The sequence below is a fragment of the Coptis chinensis genome, chromosome 8 (genome assembly GCF_015680905.1).
Source record: "Coptis chinensis isolate HL-2020 chromosome 8, ASM1568090v1, whole genome shotgun sequence".
Classification (NCBI taxonomy): Eukaryota; Viridiplantae; Streptophyta; class Magnoliopsida; order Ranunculales; family Ranunculaceae; genus Coptis; species Coptis chinensis.
Window position 1 is genome coordinate 48,266,323 of NC_141463.1, and position 24,154 is coordinate 48,290,476.

General features: G+C 40.0%; 1 protein-coding gene and 2 long non-coding RNA genes across 6 annotated transcripts; 2 read left to right on the forward strand and 1 right to left on the reverse strand.

The window, feature by feature from the left end:
* Nucleotides 1-11,505: 11,505 nt before the first annotated feature.
* On the reverse strand, nt 11,506-15,440 carry LOC147481755 (uncharacterized). The gene is made up of 3 exons (XR_015205745.1): nt 15,014-15,440; nt 12,284-12,352; nt 11,506-12,162 (listed from the first exon to the last, which is right to left on the reverse strand). It is a non-coding gene; the product is annotated as an uncharacterized LOC147481755 (long non-coding RNA).
* A 664-nt stretch (nt 15,441-16,104) lies between these two features.
* LOC147481756 (putative protein phosphatase 2C 38) lies at nt 16,105-18,735 on the forward strand. Of its 3 annotated transcripts, none has more exons than XM_086577891.1 (5): nt 16,105-16,278; nt 16,525-16,881; nt 17,519-17,886; nt 17,980-18,216; nt 18,301-18,735. In XM_086577891.1, exons 1-5 carry the CDS (start codon nt 16,272-16,274, stop codon nt 18,529-18,531), a joined length of 1,200 nt encoding a protein of 399 aa, XP_086434017.1. In that variant the 5' UTR covers nt 16,105-16,271; the 3' UTR covers nt 18,532-18,735. The 3 variants fall into 3 exon arrangements, with proteins under 3 accessions (XP_086434017.1, XP_086434016.1, XP_086434015.1); XM_086577890.1 differs by having other exon boundaries at nt 16,135-16,278; nt 18,308-18,735; XM_086577889.1 differs by having other exon boundaries at nt 16,141-16,278; nt 16,532-16,881.
* Nucleotides 18,736-19,852: 1,117 nt separating this feature from the next.
* LOC147481757 (uncharacterized) lies at nt 19,853-22,876 on the forward strand. Of its 2 annotated transcripts, none has more exons than XR_015205178.1 (3): nt 19,853-21,001; nt 21,092-21,961; nt 22,053-22,876. It is a non-coding gene; the product is annotated as an uncharacterized LOC147481757 (long non-coding RNA). The 2 variants fall into 2 exon arrangements; XR_015205179.1 differs by having other exon boundaries at nt 19,853-20,235.
* The last annotated feature ends 1,278 nt before the right edge of the window (nt 22,877-24,154 follow it).

Consider the following 24,154-nt stretch of genomic DNA (forward strand, 5'->3'; position numbering starts at 1 on the left):
CAAACACCAAATTTTGAATCTCTCTCGCGGTTTTGGAAAAACCCCCTCCAAAACTACGCAGTGTTTCGAACACCGCATGGGCTTGGACTAAAGTGTGGGCTTCAATGACGCGGTTTTGCAAAAATCGCGCGGTGTTTACAAGTAAGATGAATAGCAATAACCAGGTAAGATGACACACAGCGCGGTTTCTAGAAAACTGCGTGGGCTTGGACTTCTGTGGTGGGTGTCTATATGGCGCGGTTTTGGGAAAGCAACATGGACTATATGACGCGGTTTATCCAAAACTGCAACATTTGTTATCAACTTTTTGATATCGCTCCTGAAGTTAGTTGGTGTAAGTTTGGTTTGGTATTTGGTTTGGTTAAAAAATTTGGTGTTTTTTTGGTATCGCTCATAAATATGTTCTAACATAAAATTTTATTATTAAATAGATCTTATATCGGCACATCTCAACATCAAAAGAGATGTTTTCTAAAAACCAATTAAATGATTTACTTCACAAATTAAATGCTCTATAAATAAATTACGTTTTGAAAATCCTTAAACTTCTACTATGAAGTACTAGTATATATTTAAAACATGTCCGTTATATGAACTCCACTTATACGAAGTCTAAAAAAATAGGAGAATTTTTACTTAACCCCCAAAAAATATGTAGCGTTTTGACTAAACCCCTCATTTTTAAAATCATTTGAGTTTGCCCCCCCTCCCTCCTCCCTCCGTCAATTTTGTGTGTAGCAGATGTTGGTATTTTATCTATTGACCATTTTACCCTTATGAAATAACCGTTGGTCCCCCGCATTAACACGTTAAATCTCTCTTTGTGAAAACCCCCCAAAAGTTTCCACTCTCTCTCTCTCTCTCTCTCTCTCTCTCTCTCATAAGCAGTTGGATTTTATATTTTTTCTTTCGCATAAATCTCATCTCCTCCTCGACATTTCGTCTAAAATCAACACAAATCTCATCTCATTTTTATGGGCGGTGGCACTTGTGAGGTTAGCAACACAAATAAACCATCTCAGATTCTATTCTTACGCTTAATCTTCTTCCCCGACCGCTTCTTCTTCGTTTCTTTATTAACTCAAAAATTGGGGGTTTATGCAAATAGCATATTGACGTTTGGGGGGTTTACACTAACTAATAGTAAGCCTCAAACTTAATTTGTTTTGTTCTTTTTTTATATTGGAATGTCATGATCGGAATCTATCAACTACGGGTATTGTTTTCTTTGTGGGGATACAGAGCCCACTGGAAAGTTGATTGTCGTTGGCTTGATTACCCCTGTGTTTTAGGATGTCCAGATACTATGAGGGTTTGCTGGAGTGGGCAGCGCAAGAAAACACTAAAGGATTGAGATTCCTCAGATGTAATATTGCACCAAGATGCAAGAGTTTCAAATGGATAGATATACCAACTAAAGCAAAAGGGAAGGTTGTGGAAGTGGAAAGGAATGAAGTGAAGAACAAAGAGAAGTCCAAAGAGGAGGGGAAACTTAAGTTGTGTATTGATGATGCTATTAAGATGCATATTGAAGGCAATGTGTCTGATGTAACTGAACTTGTGAGGAAATTAGCATTTTAATGTAATGGACATGTTCAAGTCTACATTTAATTCTGACATAGTGTTCAAGTCTACGTTTAAGTCTGACATGTTAATATGATAAAAAATGCATAACAGCAAACATGCCTTTAAATGATCAAAACACAACACTTAAGTAATTGAAGTCTTACAACAAATCCATAACACAACACTTAAGCATACATAACACTTAATAGAATAACAAATCAAGTACTTGAAACATAGCACTTGACTCAGGTCTGACACAACAAATCATTGAAGTCTTACACATAGCACTTAAGTCATTGAAGCTTTACAACAAATCCATAACATAACACTTAAGCATATATAGCACTTAATAGAATAACAAATCAAATACTTGAAAGATACAAAACAAAAGGGAAAGGACACACTGTCAGGTTATTTATTTTTCACATCAAAAAGTAAAACAACAAATATGTACATCAACTTACACTGCCCTAATTATGAATTAGGGGTATGTCCATTCTAGCTTCATCTTTATCGAAGTGCCATTCCTTGGCGTCACGCCAGTTTATCATGGTCTGCCAAACTTCGCTCCACTTTCTCTTTTTAGAAGTGTCCAAATGGGCTATCATGTCTTTGTCTTTGGGGAAGCAACGAACGTATCTCAGGTACCTTGAAGAGCGCCAACGTAGACCCGAAATCTCAAAGAATGAATTATCTTGTTCACCAGACACATAACATCTACTCGTACCCAGTCATGAAAAGTGGCCGAAAACTGTGGGAAGAATGCCCTCATTATCTAGCATGCAGTAACTGGCAAGGTGATATAATGGTGTCGAAAAAGACGAGCCCTCTTCAGGTTCTCAATTATGAGGTTCATGATGTCGAAGAAGGTATGTTGCTGAGCGAGAGCATGGAAAGTCTTGCAAGCTGATTTGGAAGTAGTAGAAAAATGCCAATCCCCCATGATGTTTAGAAGGATAAACAACATGGCAGTCCCGACATTCATTGTCATACTTGCCAGGGGAATTTTTTTGTCCGGCCATCGTCTAGGTTCCTCATGTTCAATGACTTGGGTGAGGCCATCGCCATAGAGTCCGGTGAAATCTTCCCAAAAGTAGTGATTAAAGGAGTTTTGTATGATGTATTGAATGGTGGGGGTTGGCTAGTGATAGGGAAGGTCCAAAGTCATAGCAACTGTAGGCTCATAAAAGAGATGTCTGGTGTTACCCATACGGATTGCGAATTCGTTCAAAAAGAAACCACGGGCATTATTAAATGTTGTTGTATCCTTCATATTATCATAAAAATAAGCCACTAAACCTAGAGAGTATGTTTGCTTAGGGTGCAAAATGAAGGAGGTCCAACGGACTTGTGTGATGAGGTCTCTGAAATGAAGTCCATATGCAGGAGAATCCAACAAAGCCTGGAAGGATTGTTCAGGGATGATCTTTGGCGGTGCCATTATTGGAGATGCAGAAGACGTGTGATGAAAGATACCACCTGTAGACAAAGATAAACCAAATATTAGAATACAATGGAAATGACTAAGTAAAAACAAATGACATTGATTACAACAGGTAAATTGCACTACACTTAATTAGGATTACTAAAAACTAAAAAAAAAAAAAAAATGACAAAGAATGGAAATTTTAACGGAAATTTGTGAAACTTAATTTGGGTCATGGCCCAGGTAACGGCGAGGATCCTTAGGTGGAAGAAATCCATTTATAAGATTCTCGATGAAGTCGATCCGTGCAACAGCCCATTCTGCGTGCAACGACCCATTATGTGCGTATGTCATCGACGAGCAAAAAGTACTGCGACCTTGTCCAATTCGAGAGGGGTGAGACTTTGTCCAAATGACGATTTGAACGTGGGGAAGAAGAGAGTAGAAAAGTGTGGAGAAAGAAGGAGGAGAGATTTTTGGAATTCATCGTTTACCAGCAGGAATGTTTGCTCGCATTTCAGAAGACATTTATACTCAGTTCTGAAGTAAAGTTTTTGTGGACTACGGCTCCAGCACTTGCAACCACACACTTCAAAGTGCTTTTGAGATCATAAAAATAGAAGATGGCCCGGCTACCAAAATGACATACCCTCTACAGAGAAATAAGATTGAGTACGTCAAACGAAACATCTAGTCTATGTAGACCGGATCCTGAAGAAGAGTTTGTTCAACAGTTGGGGAGCGTAACTCGTGGTAATGTTTGAGGTGTTGGCCATTTACTTCAAATTCAATGTTATCTTGTGGATTAAACAAAAAGATTTCCCTATAATGGGTCACAGCTGACACAATGAAAGGACCAGACCATCGTGTTTTCAATTTACCAGGAAAAATGTGTAATATGGAGTTGTAAAGTAAAACTTTTTGGCCAATTTTGAAATCTTTACGCAAAATGTGCTTGTCGTGCACTCTTTTCATATTATTTTTGTAGGATTTCGAGAGATCATATACATCACTCCGAATCTCCTCAAGCTCATTTAATTGCAGTTTTCACTTCTCGTCTGCCGCGTTGATATTGCAATTAAGGCTTTTGATGGCCTATAGGGCACGATGCTCAAGTTCAACTGGCAAATGACAAGGTTTTCCAAAAACGATGCGGTAAGGAGACATCCCAATAGGTGTCTTAAATGCCGTTCGGTATGCCCACAAGGCATTCGATAAGCGGAGAGACCAATCTTTCCTTGAGGGATTGACAGTTTTATCCAGAATGGACTTTATCTCTCTGTTGGAGACTTCCACTTGGCCACTCGTCTGTGGGTGATATGGAGTAACAGTTTTGTGAGTAACTCCATATTTCTTCATTAAAAACTCAAAATTTTTATTACAAAAATGTGTACTCCCATCACTGATGATAGCTTTGGAACACCAAAGCGAGAGAAAATGTTTTCTTTTACAAATTTCATGACAATCTTATAGTTATTTGAGCGACATGCGAGTGCCTCAATCTATTTGGGCACATAGTCCACAACGACTAGAATGTAGAGAAAACCTTGAGAAATAGGAAAGGGTCCCATAAAATCAATGCCCCAAACATAAAAAAATTCCACAATTAAAATGGGATTTAGGGGCATCATATTGCGTTGGGTGCACCCCAGGTGCTGACAACGAATGCAAGCTTTGCAATGTTTGTGTACATCGCGAAAAAGGGTAGGCCAATAAAAACTACATTGTAAAACCTTGGTCGCAGTTTTCTTCCCACTGAAATGACCACCGCAAGATTGTTCATTGCAAAAAGATAACACGTCGGTGTGTTCCCAATTGGGAATGTAGCGACCAATGAGTTGGTCGAAACAATACTGAAAGAGGTAGAGGTCATCCCAGAAATAATATTTTACAGTGGATAAGAACTTTTTACGATCAGGGCGTGACCACGAGGAAGGAACTTTCTCAGTAACTAGGTAGTTAACGATATCTACGTACCATTCTGGGAAGGAATCACAGATGGCGTCAAAATCACTATCAATGTCACTAACTAGCCTGGATAAATGGTCAACCACCACATTTTTGGTTCCTTTCTTGTCTTTGATTTCCAAGGTGAATTCTTGCAAGAGAAGGATCCAGCAGAACAATCTCTGTTTCGCATCCTTTTTCGTGAGTAGGTATCGAAGTGCTGCATGGTCAGTATATACGATGGTGGATGATTAGACCAGGTAAGGGAGAAACTTATCCAAAGCATAGACAACAACTAGGAACTCTTTCTCAGTTGTTGTGTAATTACGTTGATCGTCATTAAGAGTTTTACTAGTATAGCAAATGACAACAGGTTTGTCATCACGTCGTTGGCCTAGTATAGCGCCAATAGCAAAGTCGCTAGCATCACACATCAGTTTGAATGGTTGAGACCAATCAGGGGGTTGAATGATAGGAGCGGTAGTCAGGGCGATTTTTAGAGTTTCAAAAGCTTGTTCGCAATTGACATTGAAGTCAAAGACTGCATCTTTAAGCAAGAGATTGGTTAAGGGTCGAGCAACTTTAGAAAAATCGTGAATGAATTGCCTGGAAAACCCAGTGTGGCCTAAAAAGGCACGGATATCCCGATCTATTTGGGGGATAGGTAGAGAAGCAATTTTAACAATTTTAGGTTTATCAATCTCTATCCCATCTTTCAAAATAACATGACCTAGAACAATTCCTTTGGTAACCATGAAATGACACTTCTCCCAATTAAATACCAGATTTTTATCTTCGCAACGCTTTAACACTTTAGAAAGTTTGGATAGGCAGTCGTCAAAGGAGTTTCCATAAATAGAAAAGTCGTCAATGAAGACTTCTATATAACGTTCCACCATATCACTAAAAATGTGAAGCATGAAGCGTTGGAAAGTACTAAGGGCATTGCAAAGACCAAAATACATTCGTTTGTATGTAAAGGTGCCAAAGGGACATACAAAAGTTGTTTTTTCTTGATTAGTTGGATCGATGACAATTTGAAAATAGCCGGAATAACCGTCAAGAAAACAGTAGTAAGCATGACCGGCTAAACATTCTAGCATCTGGTCAACAAATGGAAAAGGGAAGTGATCTTTACGTATTATGGCATTAAGTTCGTGATAGTCAATGTAAATTCTCCATTTTGCCAGAATGCGAGTGGAGATACATTCATCCTTATCATTGCGCACAACTGTAATGCCAGACTTTTTAGGAACAATGTGGACAGGACTAACCCAAACACAATCAGAGATAGGGTATATGATACATGCATCAAGTAAACGTAAAACTTCTTCCCTCACCACCTCTTTCATGGCGGGGTTAAGGTGATGTTGCGGTTTCTGCGATGTCTTCGTGCTGTCATCTAGATGTATGCGATGCGTGTATACACTAGGGTGTATTCCTTTGATATCATCTAAGGACCAACCGATAGCGGAGCGGTGTTCACGAATGACATGAATCAGATGCGCTTATTTGTTAGTAGTCAAGTGGGAAGAAATTATTATAGGGTGACTACCATCGGGATCGAGAAGCACGTACTTCAAATAAGAGGGTAGATGTTTTAAATATGAAGTTAGAGGATTGGGGATCAAGGATTCGTGAGGGACCGCCTCTTCAATGGAAAATAGTGAGGCAGGTTCTTGTGAATTGGTTGGTAATGTAGCAGTAGGGTCAAATAGTGGTCTGACTCTAATAATAAGTGGACATCCTTAATGTATAAGTCATCGTCAAACTTAGGAGTATCAAAAGAAAGAAATTGGTGTACCTCATCTGTGGGAAAAGAGTTTATGAAATAATCATGTGCCAGACTATCAACCATGCTAATCTCACCCTCCATGTCAGTATCGGGAAGTTGTTTCATTAAGTTGAACACATTGACTTCTACATAAAGGTTCTCGAAAGACATTGTCATTGAACCATCGCGACAATTGATGAGAGCATTAGTTGTTGCAAGAAATGGATGTCCTAAAATGATAGGAATGGAGTCACAGGCAACTTCAGTATTTAGAATGACAAAATCAACTAGATAGTAAAAATCTTGGACCTTGACTAGGACGTTTTCTACTATGCCCTCTGGGTACTTGATGGAACGATCTGCGAGTTCCAGGGTCATGCATGTTGGTAGGTTTTAATTCATGAAGACCTAACTGCTTAAATAAGTAGTAGGGAAGTAAGTTAACACTTGCGCCTAGGTCTAAAAGGGCGGTAGTGGTATACTTGTCGTCCAACGTGCATGGTACAGTTGGTCGACCTGGGTATTTGTATTTAACCACACCATTGGTAGCAGTAATGGAGGGAAACTGCTCAGTGAGGAACGCTTGTTGAGAAACATTCGTTCATCGTTTGGTGGTGCACATGTCCTTCAAAAACTTGGCATGCTTGGGAAAATGCTTAAGTGCATCGAGAAAAGGTAGGTTTATGGTCAAATTTTTGAAGGTTTCTCGGATCTCATCGAAATACTCGCCAGGTTTGTTCTTTACCAAACGGGCAGGGAACGGAGCTTTTGGGCAGAATCACGCATATGGATCCGTGGCGTCTTTCCCCAGGGACGTGGTTGCCAATTCGGAAGGAACAACTTTGTCTGCTATAGGTTGCGAGGTAGGAGTTGGAAGGACGTCAGCCACGACTTTCGTCGGTTGAATGTTTGGCATACGTATGTGATTGTCGACGGTTCGACCAAAACGAAGGGTGGTGATGGCATTCACCTCACCCTAGCTGGGATTAGTAGATCGTGGTGCATTGGTGAGTTCAAAGGTAGTGTTTGTGGGTTAGGGTTGGGAACTGCTTGCGCAGGAAACACGCCTTTTTAACTTTTATCTTGTGTTAACAGCTGAAGAGACTGTTGGATAGATGCTAGGATTTGAGACTGTTGATTTATGTAAGTCAGTAAAGTTTCAGTTGTTTTATTGGCAGAGGATTGTACCAGTGGGGGCAGCAGGAACAAGTTCACGATTATTGTTTATGGGTTGATTTTGGTAATCATAACCTGGATTAGCGAGAACAAGACTGTGGTTATTTTGGTACCCTATATTGGCGGTGTTGGGAAACTGACTTTGCCCTTGCGGAAATTGTGGAGGATTTCCTTGATGATAGGAATTGTAGTTCGTGGATGGCCGTACAGGAGGGTTGTTGAAACCCAGAGGAGTTGGCTGTTGGGTAGGTGTGCGCCAAGCCAAATTCAGATGTTGTCGCCAAGGTGCCTTAGGGATGTTGAAAGCACAAGCCTCTTCAGATGGTTGGGGAGGACACTCGTATGCCAGAGGACAATAAGAATCGGAATGCTCAAGACTTAAGCAAAGAAGACATGGGGAAGCATTGGCGGCCATGACTTGTTTGGGCTTTTGATCATTCACTTGAATAGAAAGAGCATCGACTTTTTTGGTTAGTGATTCGATCAGAGTTTTTAATTTTGGATAGGGTTTGACCTCGAACATAGAGGTAACTTTGGTAGGAGTGTCTTTAGAAGATCTGGAAGAATCAGTGTTACCCCAATGGTTGTTTCGTGAAACCTATTTCTCGAGAAAAGTGTATGCTTCAATAGCGCATTTGTCCATAAAACAACCGCTGTTCATGATATCTAATGTTTCCTTTTGATGGTCAGAGAGACCATTAAAGAATGACCAGACTAAGACAGCGGTGTCGAGTTGATGATGGGGACATTCGAGAAGCAGATCAGTAAATCTGCTCTATGCTTCCGTAAAGGATTCCTGGGATGCTGGCGAAAGAATTGAATCTTTTGAAGCATCTCAGTAGTTTTCTTTTGAGTATAAAACTTTATCATGAATGCTTGTACGAGCTTGGCCCATGTGTCAAGGGATTGCGATGCTTCGCCCGTGAGCCAAACTGAAGCTTTATCAGCTATGGTGAAGGGAAACAACCTAAGCAAGACTTGTTCGTTGGTAACGGTTGGATGGTGGAAATTGGTGGCCACTTGTTGAATCCGACGAAGGTGATTGTACGGTTTTTCATGGTTTAGACCATAGTAAACAGGTAACAAACAGAAAACGTTTGGTGGAATGCGAAAATCACCTGCAATCTCATCTAGTTTAATGCAGGAAGCGGGTCCTTCCTATAAGGCAGTATAGAAGTCCGAAAAGAGTTTCTCGACTGTGGGATTTTCCTGGGGCATAACTATGGGAGGTAATGGCAACTAAGATATTTGAAGAGGTTGGTTTCCGGAGAAAGAACTATGTCTAGTGGATAACTTATGCAGTTGTTTATCTTATTTTTGGCGATGATAGGTATGTTCTGATTCCTTATTAGTACCAGACCGTAGTCTCATGCAAACACAAATTTTAATTTTAGGCTCATAAGAAACGAATTATGACATGAGGATTAGGAATTACGGAAGGAGAGAGGTAAACCACGTCCTCCTGAGCTGTTGATAACGTGAGCAGGTAAGCTAGAATAATGTGGGAATATTCCAGCAGCCAGGTCAAGTGAGAGAATTGAGAGAGGTTGTGGTGCTAGTACGTTAGTTCCTTAATTAGGTAACCTCATTCTTTCAAGTTTGCTAGACACTGATGGAATAGGATGATGATTGATGATGGTATATTATGCGATTATTATTAATATGATTATTAGGATATATATATATATATATACATTTTTTTTTGGGTTTTTTTTGTTTACGTAATTAATGTATTATGGAGAAGTTGGGAAAACACAGGTAATATATTCGCACAACCGTATATGTAGCCTAAACATGTGATTACGAAACATGCAAATAAAGACTAGAGATGCCAAAATAGATGACTAATCATGCAATTAACATATGTTAGTTTTACACAGGAAGTCTACACATGCAACTCCATATTACTTATACGTGAATAGAAACATGTCCTACGCATGCAATAATATATAGCTATGCATACATAAAATAAAACCTACACGTGCAACTATATGCGAGCTAGAGGAATATCGACAACAAACTCATGCAAAGTAATGCCGTGTACGTGAATGGATGTAACATACACATACAAAAATAATCTAAGCAGGTGGTTTGAAATCACGCCTACATCAAAATATATTCGAATCATATTAATCGTGTTAACGTCAAATGACGAACCACACATACTTAGGAAAATTTCTATCCATACAAAGAATTCTCATGCCAACATACAATTATTCGATGTAAAAATAGGTTATAGCAATCAACCAAATAAATTCCTCAACAAAGTTTGAGGAGTTTAAGAATGCGAAACATGGTGTCCCGCAACTTCACCTATTAGAATTAAACGACCGAATTAACTCCTGAGCTCGTGAACGTATTAGAAGTTAGTTGAACAGGTCCAGAGAGTCCAAAATAGCACTGAGAAGGGAAGTGACTTGGGACTGAAAACTGGAGTGCTGATACTCCAGGTTAGTCTTGCGCGCTACCTTGAAAAGTCTCGTCTGAGACTAGTTGATCAGAGCAGTACTTCAACTTCCTACAAAATTCTTAGAATGTGTTAATGATGATAATCCCGATCTGTTTCACAGATACCTGTAAGCAAAAAAATAAAAGTTGGTACAGGCAGGTAAAAGAAATGTTAGTATCGCAAAATAAATGAAAATTGAAAAGATGAGGGGGTAGGAGAGGGGGGGGTTGTCCAAAGATGTATTTCAATTGTTATGTTAATTGTCCGGAGTCCTTAGGCGTGTAGCGGCGCAATTTGATAAACAGTCCTTTTGGGTTTTATTGTCTTTTGAAGTCCGTAGTCCAAAGTCTAAAGTCCAAAGTCTGTAAGCGTTTGATTAGTCAAGTTACCTTACTCACGTGGGCTGGTAGCATAGGTCGAGTAAGGGTTCATCCATATCTTAGGACTAGGCAAGGTTCACAACTGGATTTACAACCTTTAGTGAGTAGGATTTTATTTTGTTGCTTAATTAAAACTTAGAATGCAAGTAACGTAAAATAACAACGATTGATTTCTACGTAAACTAAAGAGAGATATACATGAAAAAGGGTTAATCATAATCATACAAGGTCAGTTTCAACAGTTAGAGTACCATATTACTACAACTCTAATCCATCTCGAGTTCATAGACAAACCCGAGACGGCGTTGAGTATCGATCCCTAGTGAGATGCACTCATCTCTGAGTTCATCTCACTAGCATAAGGAGTTGAACTAACATTCCATCTCTAGAATATCATTTCAGCTCCTGGTTTGATTTTACATCAGCTGGACAAACCAGAGGGCTAACGACCACCATAGGGTCTCGCACGAGACTGGACTTAGTGTAAACTGGGTCTCTCGTGAGACTGTTCTGGAGTATCAGCACTCCAAACTTGGCCAGACTCAATCATTTTGGGACCGGATGTATAATCTAAACCTATTTTCTAAGTAGTGATTTTGGAACATTAAAATGTGACCTGATCCTCACATGAGCATCATTAACCCTCCCTTTGGGAGGATTTTAGCTCATGGTCCTTGGATGGATTGATTGTTTTTGTTGTATGCAATGTATAAGTAAAAAGAAGTTAATGAAGAACAAGAATTTAACTTGAAGAAAATAGATTTTATTGAAGTGACTACTTACTGTACCAACCTAATACAAGTTTTAAAATAAAGGAAACTACTACTGTATGAAATGTAAGTACTGGAATGGAAATTGCAAGAATTGAAGTCTCCCCCTCTTTCTCCAACATCAAACTATATACCCCTTTTGAATCTCACGTGAAGCCTTCCATTTATAAGTTTTGTCCTTTCCTATTTCTAAAAATCCAAACTTTGTATTAACAAAGTTTGTCTTTTCTTCTTTCCAAACATCAAATCATGTATTAATTTCTTGTTTTGTCTTTTCTTTATTTGCAAGGTGGTACACAAGCGTCTTGCCACTTGTTTATGCATGATGACTCATCATTTCTTGTGGCCCTGCAGAGTGGGTCCACGTATTGTGTCCCATGGCGGCTCGGATTTTGGTGTTTTTACAACCTTCTGTCTTTGCGTAGAGCTCGTCGCCCTGGTTGTTCTTCCAGTTCACTTGCCGAAATCGGCGTCCAGGTTTGAAATATGTGAGCTTCAGAAGTTTGCTGCTTCTTTACACGTGGACCTATTCTGCACTGGTTTCTTTGGAATATTCGGCTCTAGTCAGGCTCTGTTAGGCTTCACTGGGGCTGAGTGGGAAGACTTCGAGTATGCACAGTATTCCCGTACTTTGATGCAAGTTTTATCATCATATTCACGTTAACTACGAAAACCTGTAAAAGTACGAAAATATAATTGTTTTATGATTATTAAACACATAATTAACCAAAATGTTATGTCTCTATGGGGTTTAGTATTACAGTTTTGGGTGCTTATCAATGGACTTGGGAGTACCATATAAGAAATAAGCACTTCTGGACTATGAAGGTTCCTCTTGATTGTTCTTGGGTCCAGCAGTGTGTCCTGAAACACATAAAAATAGCCCGGAGATATATCAAATGCTTGGTAGCAAATGGGGAAGGAACAAGTTTATGGCATGACCCTTGGATATCCTAAAGGCTACTACTTCACAATGCCCAAGCTAGAAATCTTCTACATGTCCCAGATGATGCCAAAGTCAGTGTTCTTATCACAAATGGGTCATGGAATGAACTTGTTCATAATTTACTAGATGGTGAGTTAAAGATGAACATCCTGCAAACTTCCATTAATGTTAATCTGTCTCAGGATATGGTAGTATGGACAGTTATAAGCTCAGGTCTTTTTTCCACAAAGTCAACATACATGGCGATCAAAAGAATGAGAGAAAAGGTCAGTTGGTACAAAATGGTGTGGGGTAAGTACAATGTCCCAAAACATTCCTTTATTACCTGGCAACTGTTTGCTGGTTGCCTTGATACACAAGATTGCTTTATTCATAGAAAGGTCCTTACTCATTCAAAATGTTGTTTTTGTGATGCTCATCCAGAAAACTCAAAACACCTTTTTTTCAATTGTGATTTCTCTAAGAAGGTGTGGGAAACTGTCAAAGATAGATTGGGAATGGGAACTTCAGTGCGTGAATCCTCGTTAGAGTGGCAGTCACTCCTGAGATTCACTAAAAGCAGCTCGATTTCTAGTGAGATTGCTAGAAACATGATATGTGCAGCAGTGTATGTGATATGGAATGAACGAAATAGCAGGAGGTTAATTTAGAAATAAATCCCACACTGCTGAGTCGATAAGTAGGCATATCATAGATAAGATGAGAACCTACCTCCAACGAGTAATTAAGGAAACTGATGATTCTTCCCATGCAACCAGAAGAATGACAACTAGGCTTGGCATCGAGATCAAGTATAAGCAGAAAGTTGTAGAATTAGTCCAGTGGACTAAGCCACCAATAGGCTATGTTAAAATCAATGCTGATGGATCGGTCAATGATGACAGTGCTGGATATGGAGGCCTTTTGAGGAATCATGAGGGTATACCCATACTCTTATATTTGGGAAATGCAAACCTTCGATCTGTGATAATCTAAGAATTAAAAGGTATTGAGGCGGGCCTTTTAGCAGCACTTAGTGTGAATTGCTTAAAGATCTTGGTCGAGTCTGACTCCATGAGAGCTATTCAAGTTATTAACAAAATGGAGGTAAGTCGTTGGTACTGTATTGACCTTGTTGAAGCCATTTGGGAACTCATGAACAAGTTTGAATCGGTTAAGATTTCCCATGTGTATACGGAAACGAATATAGTTGCTGATATATTTGCTATGACTAGTACTACTCTGGATATAATTATAAATCCAGGAGAGACCTTTTATGGCTTCCCTCCTCTCATGTATGATCTAAATGTAATAGTGGAGGAAGATGTTATAGGTAAGATGTACCAAAGAGTTTAATTAATACAGGTTGGGTCCGCCTAAACTCCCATAATCGTTTAAAAAAAAACTGTGATCGAGCGTTATTTGCCGTTACGAGTATGTGCGGATTTATCAGTTCGAGGACCAAAACCTAAAAGACCTTAAATTTGGGACAATTCTCTTTATGCAGAAACAATTATTACAAGGACTCACAGGTGATGTTGCAGGTATTTTGTGAAGGCTGGTTATGCAGTTATATATTTCTACATCGACGGTGAATATTATTTCTTACAAGTTTTTGAGTGTGGGTTGAAAAATTTCTGTGTTATTGTTTTCTTAAATCTAATCATATTTCATGATTTTTTTACACAGTGGAACCTAGCATATTGTATAGATTAACTTGATATAAAACATTGTTATACAGACATGTGTATTATCACAATCTTAAAAATACGGTAGGAAAAAAGTGGGAAACTAAACTAAACTCTTCCATTTTCTTTCGGGTTTTTTTAGGTTTTGGTCATCCTAAATAATCAATATTTGGGGTTTGGTCCGCATCATTTATCGATTTTGACACATGTTTATTTTTCTTTTGGGTCTTTTAGGTTTTGATCCTCCTAAATAATTGGTATTTGGGATTTGGTCCGCACTAATCGCCTTATTAGGCTTTGGTGCTCCTAACTAACAGTCAACCAAGTTGACACGTGCCTCACACACATAAGGGTATGATGGGTATTTATAAAATACCAACAGCCAACAAACAATAAACTTGGTTGACTATTAGTAAGGAGGACCAAAGCCTAATAAGGTGATTAGTGCGAACCAAACCCCAAATACCAATTATTTAGGAAGACCAAAAGCAAAAAGACCCATCCTATTTATTCATGTATTTCCTTAATTAGCCAATTATATTTAGAAAGCGAATTTGTGGACAGACTTGTCCACAAACAACACTTCTCATTGGTCCAAACACTTTGTGGGCCAGATAAATAATTTTTTCGGGCAGGTAAATAGTTTTTCTGGGGCAGCCTCTCCACCAATCACCACATGAGGTCTTGTGGACAACAAATAGTTGTATGTCCACAAAATTATTCTCTTATATTTACTGTTAGAGGCCAGATCTTCTCTGCCCGGGTGGAAAACTCAAGCTTTAACACCTTACAAAAATAAATCGACACATGTCCACTCATTTAACACCCAAACTGAAGGTAGTAACGGTGTTAAACAATCAAAAAACAAATCACTAAAAATAAGGAAAGAGTATGAGAATAAGAACAGTTTACCAAAACTTCCAAATAAGTTTGAAGGTCTTGTCTAACTCACGAGCGTATCCACAATACCACATCTCTGTGAATCTTCCTGTAGTCCATCAAGAAATAATAGTTGATGAAGGCCACACTGTCAAAAGAAGCGAGGTAACGTAAAAAAGGCGATTGCAGCTAGACACGACTCTAGTAACTGTACCAACTTGTTCAATGAAACAGGATCTTCAGCAGTAGCAGTGGTCAGAACTCAGAAAGAACCAACTATGGGAATATAACAACTGTGAGGGTAACAAACATCAAGTATGACACAAACTTATCTATGCAAGTTTGACTCGAGTGGTGAAGCGCACACCACTTAAGACATTTTGAGAAGTTTTGTAGTTAATATTTTGGTTGAGGAATCCAAGCTGCTTTCAGGCGTCAATGTCATTTTACTTTTATCTACCCACGTAAGGAATCTTCCTAATTTGTAGGCGTTTTTTTTTCCGTCTAATTCTGTTTGTTGCATTAATTTTGGGGTTAAATGAGTGGACAGGTGTCAATATATTTTTGTGAGGTGTAAAACCTTAAGTATTCCACCCGGGCGGAGAAGATCTCGCCTCTTACTCTTAAGGTACATTACTCTGCTTAGTGCTTAGTGCTTACTATATTGCGAAACTGCAAAATCAAAATGGTGAGTTAATGGAAAGAACTATATATATTCAATATTCTGGTTGTTATTGGTAGAGAGGCATAATATGCAAATACATGGAGGCAAAATTCCATTGTATTTTTGCTTCATTCCAAAAAGAAAATGAATGCAATGGACAAGAATTGGGAAAGAAGAGTGAGTCATGGAAACGAGCAAAAAGTGCCAAAAATATTGGAGTCAAAGTCATAGCCCAACCAACGTATTAACAAGAAAAACACGCTCTAACAAGCTCTCTTAAGCATTTATGTTTTTTATAGTAATCTTTGCCAGGAAAAAAAAGACTTGATGAACAGGAACAAAAAAAGTAATAATGTCTCATGAAAAAACAAAGCAGGATCCATCCATTTTTTCAACCAGAACATCTCTCTGACTCACTCCATTATTTTTACAATAATAAAAGATATTCCATATTAAAAAGAAACTCCAAAACCAAACCAAAACGTACAAATCTCTTGTTCTTATCCATTCCAGAATCTCTCTTTGATCTGTAGTTGGGGATCAGAAGTTGTCTCTCTACATGATCAATGCCATAGATATGGGGGTCTGTCAAAAACCCAACATATAGATTCAGATTCAAGGTATTGCATGCAAGGTGAACATCCCTTCTAAATTCTCTGAACACTATTAAACGCTCTGTTGCTTTGTTGTCTCACAGTCTTCGTATACTCAAGTTTTAGCCCATGCCCATTTTGTTTTATATTCAAGATTATCTCCACATATTGGTGTCTGGGATATATAGTGTTGGTTTCTGGTACATAATTTAAGGAACTTGTATATTGGTTGGGCTTAGATTTTAGCAGAGGTTGGATCAATACTATATAAGCATATCAATACCCAGTTTGCAGGATGAAAGAGGCGCGAACTTTGGTATCGTCTGGGGTCAAGAAAATGGTTATACCATGTTGGAAGCCTTCGGTGGAGGGTGAACAAGGAAGTTATGGTAGAAGCAAAGGAGACAGTGGTCGAGTTGACGGGTTGTTGTGGTATAAGGATTTGGGACGTCATGTTAATGGAGACTTCTCCATGGCAGTTATTCAAGCCAATAACTTGTTAGAGGATCAATGCCAAGTCGAGTCAGGACCTTTGAGTTCAATGAATTCGGGTCCTCGAGGAACATTTGTTGGGATCTATGATGGACATGGAGGACCGGAGACTGCCCGCTTTGTGAACGAACACTTGTTTAAAAATGTCAAGAGTATGTTCTTTCTCCAATTACTATTTGTATTTTGTACTTTGCGATGCTAAAATTTGTATATTACACTTGGTCTAATATTATTTTTACAAACTAACTGATATGAAACAATTTGAACTACTCTAAGAAAACACTTGTTAGTGTTCATTACATCAGGTTATACCAAGTGTGACTAGTTCTGGTCAGGCAATGGTAACCCTTCCATAGCGTTTGCTGTAGAATGTGACTGCGCTTCCAGAACAATGAACCTTTTTCTCTGTGATCATCTCATTTATTGCGTTTAGGATATGGATTCCTACTCTTGCTACTCTCTTTCATCCTGAACCGTTTTTAGTTGGGCAATTATCCTTGTATACGCCAGTACATATACATGTCATTTTCAGTCTCACCCATTCCTTTTCAGTACTTTTTTATTGTAATTCACTAGGCGGTCCATCTTCTTGTCCAAGAGATATAAAGCTTTTATTTTTCTTTTGTTAATTAAAAAGATGGAATAAAGAACACAAAAGAACAGGAATTACTACTGATGGGAAATGTGCAAGAAGAGAGTTCAAAAAACTGAGTCTTAGTGTATGTCTTCTCGTTGATTATTTTCCTTTCTTTTCCAGTATAAATTGTTAATAGCTATGGTGTTGTGCAGAATTCACATCTGAGCATCAGGATATGTCGGCTGGCGTTATTCGTAAAGCATATTCTGCAACAGAAGAAGATTTCCTCTGTCTTGTACGGAAACAGTGGCTTAACAAGCCACAACTTGCTTCGGTGGGATCATGCTGTTTGGTAGGAATCATATGTGAAGGAACATTATATATTGCTAATGCCGGAGATTCCCGAGTGGTTTTAGGGAGATCTGAAAAGGCAAGCAGGGATGTCAGTGCTATTCAGTTCTCGACGGAGCATAATGCAAGTAATGAATCTGTAAGAGAGGAGCTGCGGTTGCTGCATCCTGATGATTCACAGATTGTGGTTTTAAAACACAAAGTTTGGCGTGTAAAGGGTCTTATACAGGTGATGTTCTTTTACGATTACTCAGATTTCTCTTTGATAATTCTCTCTATCTTATGTCCATACTTAGGCCATCTGAATTTGTGGTTCTTGCAGATTTCAAGATCCATTGGTGATGCTTATCTGAAGAAGACAGAGTTCAACAGAGAGCCTTTGTTAGCGAAGTTTAGATTGCCTGAACCTTTCCATAAACCAATCCTTAGTTCTGAACCATCAATATTAGTTCAGAAACTCCAACCCCAGGATCAATTTCTTATATTTGCATCTGATGGTCTATGGGAGCACCTTAGCAATGAAGAGGCAGTCGACATTGTCCACATTAATCCGCGTAATGTAATAACTCCATCTTTCTTTCTTTTTTCTTGTTTTATATGTGTGATAGACTTGATTAATGTTATTGAAATTCATATTGCCTAGGGTATAGCAAGGAGACTTGTTAAGGCGGCACTGCGAGAGGCAGCAAAGAAAAGAGAGATGAGGTACTCAGACATGAAAAAGATCGACCGTGGGGTTAGAAGACATTTCCATGACGATATCACGGTTATAGTTTTGTTTCTGGATTCTGTGCCATTGAGTAACAGTTCTTTCCATAGTTCCACCATTTCAGTTAGAGGAGGTGGAGGGCTCCCCCCGATTTCAAAGTCGTAACTCCGGAGACTCTGAATGACTGGATCTCACTTGGTTATTCTATTCCGCATTGTATTTGAGGAGTAAAAAAATAGAAAGAAAGAAAAATTTTTCATATATAGAATTTTGTCCTCCCAGTATGAATTTTGATGAGGCTCTTTAACACTAGAGAGTAGAGATTTTAGAGCTTAAGGATATGCTAAGATACGCGTTATTCTTCCTAAAGCTCGCCTAACTGCAGCGGATATACTGAAAATAGCTCTCGGAACCATTTTCATTCTGACATAATGCTTAGTGAACAAGACGTTGTTGGATAACTGACTCAGTTCAGAGATGGTTTAATTGCGTGATGTAGGTTGAGCTATTGCAGAACGTACAAGGTGTAACTTCTTATAGAACCATAACCCGAACTTTTAGTGGATGAAGAACATCGCACTCGTAGGAAATACAACCAAGAATTTGTTATTTTTTTGAATTATAACACTTGCCAGGTCCTTACCGGCTTAACCCAATGATCAAAGGCATTTCATAGGGTCAATTTAATTCTGAAGCATTTCTAATGTCAAATTGTCTTTCCTTATCAACGGAAGACCATAAGGTCTATGTGCCTCCGACTTGTGGACTAGACAGGGGGAGCCATTATACCCGATATTGTTCATCATTACTGTTGTATCCTCTTTTCTCTCTATTCCTCCTCTCTCTAGGTATTTTTTTCTCCTCTCCTTTTTTCTTTCTCCACACTTTCTTTTTATACCTCTCCGATTCCCTCTTTCCTAGGCCGTCCATCTGTCTCTTCATCTCATGCTTCTCCTCACTTCTATGTTTATGGTTCTCCACCAAGTATTTTAGGGTACCGCGGTCATGATCCATTGCCCCGCGGTTCATTTAGTTGTCTGACAACGGAGTCATCCCTTCATTGATATTATCTACATAGAATGTGTAAAGGTTATATTTCGTCTAACCTTACTGGAGAAGGTAACTTGGGGGAGATGGATTAGTTGACTGGGTTTGACCGAGTTTGTATGGATGAACTGCCTACATATCAGGTTCTTTCTCTGGGGGGAACTTGAATTAGGTTAGACATAGTTCCTCCTCTTCTTTATATAGGCAAAGATGCCCGCACTTCCTTCTTTCTTGTGTCAGGTCAAGTTCTGGACTTGATGACATTTAATGAGCTATGAAGGCGTCTTGTGGTGGAGTAATGGTGTGTATATCTGAAGCTCCGGTCTTTAAGGTGACAGCCAGGCCATACGTTACTAGCCGTTGTGGTGCTGGCTGATGTGAGCATTCCGGGCGCGCTATCGCTCGATATTGTCGCTTAAGGGCAGAGCGTTAAGTGTTGATGAGGTCGCTTGACTTGTATGAGCTGATCATAAGCGAGTTGGACGTATGGATGAGTGTGGTCGTCTTGTTGTGTTGGACACGTGCTTAATATACATTGGTTGTGTATTACTCCCTCACACAGCCCCCTCTCAGTAGGTCGTTTGTTGTTGTTTTTTTTTTGTAGCTATTTGGTGAAAGATTTAAGTTTGCACGTGGAAGGCACGTGGGACGGCTGATTTGAAAGGTTGTTACTGAACCGCCTCATTTTGTGGGGATACGTGGCACACTAGGGCTAAATAAAATGATTACACTTCTTCGGGAAACGAACCGGTGGCTTTCGATATATGCCTGGAGAACTGAGGGTTTCATCACTTTGCACCTGACTGAGAACGAGAGCGTAAGGTTAGTTTCTTTTCTGTCATCTTTGTTTTGCGATTTCTTTCTGCCATTTTGCTTTTTCTGTTAGGTTGTGAGGTCGTTTGTAGTTGTTTGGTTGTTGTTGATAACTTGTTAAAGAAGAGGAAGTATGTCTGATTCAGATGATACTCGATCTGAAGAGATTCGAGAGGTTTCATTGAGTGAGGAGATAGAGGAGGTTAGTTCTGAATCTGTGGTTGCAGTGGCGAGCAGTTCTGGTGCATCATCCTCTAGTGGGTTGCCTCCTAGGGTAGTAGATAAGCGAGCTCTGAAAAGCTTTGGTGAATTGAGGCGTGCTTATGATATTCGTGTAAGCGATCTGGAGATTCACGAACTGGGTGAGGACGCTGACGTTTTTAGTAACGTGTTCGTCCCCCGTGATTATGGTGTGGTTATTTGTGAGGGGCAACTTAGAGCGGGGTTGAGATTACCGTTTTCTAGGTTGACATGTGAGTTTTTAAATTTTTTTGAGAAAGCGCCCTGCCAGTTTGTTGGGAACACATGACATTTGGTTAGGGTATTCGATCTTTTGAATGAGAGTGGAGAATAAAACATTGGTGTTGTGGATATTGCTGAGCACTTTGTTGTGAAACGATCTAGAGCTAACAATTTTAGCTTACAGACTTTAACTGGAAAGTCTAGCGTTCTGGATGGGGGAACGCTAGACTGAAGTGGAGACTAGGATTTTTGATAGTTGGGAATTATTGCATCTCTGGGTTTAGTGTGGAGACTAGGATTTGTAATTTTACCGGTACGTACTAGGTTGTTTGGTTTATACATGTCTCTGTTTTGTATGTTGATATGCTATAATGAACTGACCTTTGACCTTCTTATGCTACAGAGGTCGCTATTGCCAGAAAGAAAGGATGTGGTGTGATAGAGAAGTTTGCTCGTTTGACTTGTGTTGAGAAGCGAGAGAAGTTGCCTGAAGTGGCCAGTTACTTTGTTGAAAGGGGAGGACGCGGGATCAGGGCAAAGAGGAAGCAGCAGAAGAAGAGGTCCAGAGGTCAGAGTGTGATTCCTTCATCAAGTGGTTCAACCATGGAGCGTGAAGATGGTGGTATAATCAGCAGGGAGGCTAGGAAGAAGAGCCAGTCTACTCAGGAGCGGCCTGGCAGTGGGGATGGTGTTAATAGGTCGGTGAGGCGACCTGATGGTGATAGGTCTGAGGTCGCTACAAGGGGGGAGGGCCTGAGGATGCCCCCTTCGACCTGGATGACATCGCCGCCAGCCTTCGTGAGCGGAAGAATATGCTGAAGAGGAAGGCTGAGGAGTCTGAAGGGCGAGCTTTGAAGGTTGCTAAAGGGTCTGGGCACGGTGTTGGGAGCAACTCGGGTGCCGGTAGTGTGGAGCGAGCTGGGGGGAAGATAACTCTTGTCCTGAGGTCGATTTTAGTGTCCTGGGTTCTGGGGGCACTGAGGCTGGGCCATTTGCCGCTGTGGGGGACTCTGCTAGTGTTTAGGGGAAGGAGAAATTTGCTGTTGGTAAGGGTCATTCTGTTAAAGGGAAAGACGACCTAGAACGCAACTTGGTGTATGTAGATGAAGGCACAGGGAAGAAGCGGCTTGTTAAGAGATCAGACTGTAGCTATAAGTCTGCACCCATAGCGTCCTGCTTGCTGGAGGGGATGACTCTGGACAGGGACATGAGGGACCTGGATTCTAAAGACCTAGAAGAGAATCTGATGACAATGGACCTGGCCCACTGTTTGGTAAGTATCAAGTTTTTTTTTGCTGTTTGACTGATTTCGTTACCCGTACATGCTGTGTGTTGGGATTGTAACCTTGTGTGATTTGGTGCAGCTTATAGCTGACTACCAAAAGCTGAAGACTGTGTGGCCCAGATCGCGGAGATAGAGAAAGGCGAGCTCGAAAGGGTGAAAGACGAACTGGAAACAGTTCGGGTGGTGCAAGTCTGAGCAGAAGGAGCTGGCCAATCTGAAAGCGAAGCTCGTTTCCGTGACCTTGGAGAGAACGGTTGCGGTTAACGAGATGAGTGATTTGAAGGGGAAGATGGACACAGTTAATGATTTCGCTGAGAAGTGCAAAGTGGTGACTCTACAGGCCAAGGAGGTGAATGATTTGATGTGCAGCAAAGAACCGAGCGGAAGTATGAGCGGCTCAAGGAGGAGCATGCTCTTCTGGTTGCCGGTGGGAGGGAGGCTCCCTCGCCTGTAGATGCCAGTGCTACTCTTGTCATGGTGCATGCTATTACCGCTCCTTCTGTTGCTGACCCTTCTGTTAATGACGTCTTGGTAACGAATCTCGAAGTCACGCTTGCGATGACCTTAACCGAACCTTTTTCCGCTGTTGAGCTGGATCCGCTTCAGGTTGAATCTTTTCAGCATATTGTTTAAAAACTTTGTACGAGTAACCTTCCTGTGATTGGCCTTGAGCCTGAAACATTAGAGCTGGTTACCTGGGGAAACCTGGGCAGTTCGCCTTTATTTATCGTCGCATGGCCTATGGCCCGATACATTAAGAGCTGATAACCTGGGCTTGCCTTTGCAGTTTGCCTTTATTATCTACTTTATTTTGGGTTCGAAACGAACTGGTCTCCACCTTAGTGGCAGTTCGGTAGTTATAAAGAATTGGTTTCCTGAGCTTGTTCAGGCAGTTCGTTCTTTTACATTATGAAATGCATGTTTACTCTCCTTGCCCTTTTTCTTGATGTCTTGAATGCAATTTGCCTGATGTTGTTGCACTTGTCTAGCGTCGTAGGTTCCAAAAAAATGTCTAGGCCGTGTAGCCTTTGAGCTCGAGTGAGCGTCTTGCGCTTGTAGAGCATTCTTCACTGAGTCGCGTCTAGCGTTAGTTGCATGCTTCAACTAGTGAGAAATGCTAAGGTTATGTATCCTGTGGGCTCGAGTGAGCATCCTGCTCTTGTAGAGCGGTCTTCATTGAGTCACGTCTAGCGTTGTATGCTTCAACTAGTGAGAAGTGCTAAGGCTATGTAGCCTATGGGCTCGAGTGAGCGTCTTGCTTGTAGAGAGCGTTCTCCTGAAAGAGGACTTTAGCACGTGTTTGGCACGTGCTAGGAGGCGAAACATTTGGTAGCAAAAATAGTAATTGCCTTGTGTTGTGGAATTTGAAAAGATGGCGGGTCATGCGGCACACTGGTTAGGGCTTCGATGTATTAATGGTATGTCTTGGGAGGAAGTGAAACGATTTATCCTAAATTTTTTTTCGTGAGAGGTTTAGGGGTATTGGTTCGTTATCTCCTTCAAGCTATTTTTCCAATTTCTTGCTAAAGTTCTAGAGCGCTTCAGGTTAGTTTCCAACTTATTTTCCTTTCTTTTCTTTTGTTGAAAGTTGCGTTGTCATTAGAGTGTAGAATGGCTAGGCTAACTGGTGAGGACGATGGAATTTTGTGATAGGGATATATACTAAAAGCATTACTTTTGTATTAACTCTAATTCTTTATATTTTGAATGAGAATCATATGGGCAAATGTTATGCATATTATATATGTTATTAGTTATATGCATGTGTCTAATATTTTATGTTGTAGATGATATGGTGTGGACACACAGAAGATCATATCATCAGTACCTTATAAAGTATAAGTAATCGTTCACAACCTAGATGGATTTGGATAAACCATTGGTACGGTTGTAGTATAATCTGGTATTAGTCTATCTTGACTATAGGATTACACTAGTATACTTTGTGTGTATTGAACAAGACCAAGTGAGGTTGTTTCTCTTTATACTGACTATATAAGAGAACAAACGCCTCTGTTATTATGGATGCTTGTCTTCCTAATCCGGATATAATAACGGGCACTTACATGCATTGTACATTGCTTTAAATCATCAATGAGTGAGATTCATTTGTGAATCAACAAACTCGATGGATTGTGTAATGACATTATATGTAAGGTGTGCTGTTGATTATAGAAGGAA